General features: G+C 30.4%; 1 protein-coding gene across 1 annotated transcript; it reads right to left on the reverse strand.

Annotated features, from left to right (window-relative positions):
- Positions 1-214: 214 nt before the first annotated feature.
- On the reverse strand, positions 215-1,869 carry LOC146921323 (toll/interleukin-1 receptor-like protein). Its single transcript, XM_085714751.1, has 2 exons — positions 1,170-1,869; positions 215-653 (listed from the first exon to the last, which is right to left on the reverse strand). The coding sequence occupies exons 1-2, from the start codon at positions 1,664-1,666 to the stop codon at positions 365-367; spliced, it is 786 nt and encodes a 261-aa protein (XP_085570877.1). The 5' UTR covers positions 1,667-1,869; the 3' UTR covers positions 215-364.
- Positions 1,870-3,339: the final 1,470 nt, after the last annotated feature.

A 3,339-nucleotide genomic window follows, 5' to 3' on the forward strand; every position in this document is an offset into this window, starting at 1 on the left:
TCGAGGATGTCAACTCTCGAAGGATATTGCATTCTTAAGAGTGTCACATTGAAGAGTCAGCTTAAAAAAAAAAAAAAACGCGTATAGTCTAGGTTCTCAACTTCCAATTAATGTAGTAGTGCTCCTGCTCTAAACTTGTCAAAAGCCTTTGGATAAATCCAACCGTTATGAACAAATTAATGGCTAATATATGCATATCTGTATAGAAATCATATGTGTAATGAGATATCAACATTGATTTTGTTCACTTCAGACTTCACAAAATAGTCACTTTATTAAGAAATTTCATCAGTATGCTGATTAAAATCAAACTTCATAAAATTGATAAACCACAATTGATTTCTCATAAATCTAGTACATTAATCTAAAAGGGATATCTTTTATCCTTGTTTGAGTTCTCTAAATCTGAAAGCATATCAGATGACAATCGAAGCAGACGAAGACTTCTCTCCATTTTAAGTTCTGTGATACGTGCAACAGTTGCGTTATGCTTGTTCAAATCAACGGTGTTCAGTGTGCTTACAAAGAATTGATATTGTAGCTTCGCAAGTTCCTCATACTTACAAATTTGGTGATCTAGGTCACCAACATATACTCGATTAATCTTGTTTAGAACGTCCATAGCAATTTCCTCAACTAATTCCAGTTCTGTCCTGTACTCAAACATTGAGAAAAATGTATGTAAAGATCTAAAGTTTCACAATAGAACAAACCATTGATAAAATTATTTTTCCAGAGTTGCCGACATGATAAAGATAACCTAAGACTCAAAGGGTTCTTTTATAGAAAATATCGACGAGCCAAGTTCAAATACACTTTTAATCTCCTACAAAAATAAATCGGGACACGTAAGTGAACCATCAAATAAAAATTTAGTTCTTTTTTTAATTGCGTGGAGTTTTTTCGTCCACCATGGCATGCGACATTGACTCCGTGCTACATTCAACTAGTATAACCTAGTTCAACCTCGATTCAATCTAATTCAACCAGATTGCCGTACAATTAAAATCAAAACGACAATTGAATTATTAGTTGGTTCTCAGTTTAACCAATTGAACCGTTCTATTTAGTCCGAATTTTAAAGTATCATAATCAAGACTCATTTCTCTTAGGAATTGAGAATTAAAACTAAAAAAATGATTGAAACAAGTTGATTGATAAAAAGTTACCTGTTAACATTGCAATCCCAACCAGAATAATTAGCAGCTTCCATCAAACCATTCCTCCATTCTTGCACCTTACTCTTCTCCTCAAAGTTCTTCTCATGCTTAGCAAAAGCCTCAGCATAGCTTCCCCTCTGATTCCTAACATCAGTAGGATCAACATCATAGAAAATAGGCACTACCATTTTCCTTTTCATCTTTTTACATTCAAGAATTTTCATAAGCTCTTCCAAACAAAACTTTGACGCGGCATAGTTTTTAGAGAAAACAATAACGGATAGCTCGGCTTCTTCGATAGCCCTAACAAGAGTAGTTGATATTTCATCACCACTATTAAGATTGTTGTCTATATAGGTTCTTATATCTAATCTTTTCAAAGCACCATTAAGATGGCTTGTGAAATTGTTTCGAGTGTCCTCACTTCTAAAACTTATGAACACTTCATGCTTTTCTTGAGGAGTATTGTTGGAAGAGGAGGTGGAGGATGAATATGTCCATGCCATAATGATGTTAATGTGTATGTGAAAGTGACTATACTCTACTATTATAAATATTTGTATCACTATGAAGTATATATGAACACTATTTTAATGTTAATGGTTTATGCTTCTCTGAACCCTGCCATGGAAGAAAGATAAGGCCAGTTAATTGTTTCTGACAACTCAGAGTTTGAATTTCGTGGCTACTTCCGCATACGACCTACCCCGAAAGTCATATTAATTATTATGAATAAATATAAGTTATATTTGGACATTTTTTTAATTCTAGTACCATAGTGCATGAAAGTCCGAGTAAATTTGAAGATTCAAAGAACATTTACAGAAATACTTGTAGATTATTCATAAAAAATGTCATTACCAACTAAACCAACATTCATTCAATGTAAGATATGCGTTAACTCAATGGAAATATTTTTTCTATGCATAATACAACTATATCTTATTTTTGAAGGAAACTATATCTTATTATTAATTTTTTTTAAGGAATATCTTATTATTTATGCATCATATAGATTTAGCCTAAAGATATTTTAAAAAATAAAATTTTGGTGCATCCGGGTCAGATGAATTAGCTCATGGTAAAGTCAAAACTTTATGTGTGAAAAGAATACAAGTGTTATGCACAAAATTCGGCGAGTTCATTTTTAAGCTCAAGTTGGCATTAGATAGAACAAAATATATCTTCCATGTTTCGTTGGCTTCAATTATTTAAAGGGTTAATTACAGATAGATAGACTTAATGTTTGACTTTCAATGTGATTTTTTATTTTAAGTTTTGGTAGTACTCTGTACTCCCTCAGCTAAGGTATATCATCACAATTCTTAGAAAAACATTTACTAACTTTGTTTTGACATTAAAAACTTTTATTAATAAAAAAACTTGTATTTATTTAAATACTTTTATTAATTAGGTGGAATCATATACAATTAATAAGAAAAATATAATAAATATTCCATTAGGTATGACAAATAATATGAGAAAAAATATTATGCCACATTTAAAAAAAAAAAAAATCTTATATCAAAAGGCCTCAAAATATTACAAGTATTTAAGTAAAAAAAGTAAAAGTCCACAAAAGTGTACCAAGATATACCAATTGACATACTTAATCAAAATATGATGGAGTAACATAGTATTAGTTCAGAAATAGAGCAATTATAGAATATTTGAGTTTATGGACATGGTATTGATTCACATCCGTGGAATAAATTAGAAGATGTGGAATTGGTCATGGTCTGATATCCCACACAAATTCTCTTTGCTTTGAATTCTGCATTGGCTTTAGTGGGGGTTCAAAATTGAGGTCATGGTTTTAGAAAAATTTGAACATTTGACAAAATTAAAATATAAAATAAAAATTACAAGTCAATGGCTTCAAAAGATAATTAAATGATTGAGTTGATTAAGAGCTTTTAGTTAAGGTCAAATTGATAAGAAGTATATCAAAACTGATCTATGACTAAATCATTCATTAACAATATTTTACCTACCTATAAGTCATGAATATCAACAACATTGCTATTTACTAAAGTTGCATAATTTGAAAATTTCGGTGATATCAATTTGTTGCTCTAGGTGGAGGGACGTATGATCCTTTTATATAATTAGAGTTTGAGTCTTATAAATGTAAAAATAGACATATTAATTGAAAGCTATATCCATTTTCATGAATGCA

The sequence above is a fragment of the Medicago sativa genome, chromosome 5, assembly GCF_051527215.1.
Source record: "Medicago sativa cultivar Bolivia chromosome 5, Bolivia_mono, whole genome shotgun sequence".
NCBI classification, from domain to species: Eukaryota; Viridiplantae; Streptophyta; class Magnoliopsida; order Fabales; family Fabaceae; genus Medicago; species Medicago sativa.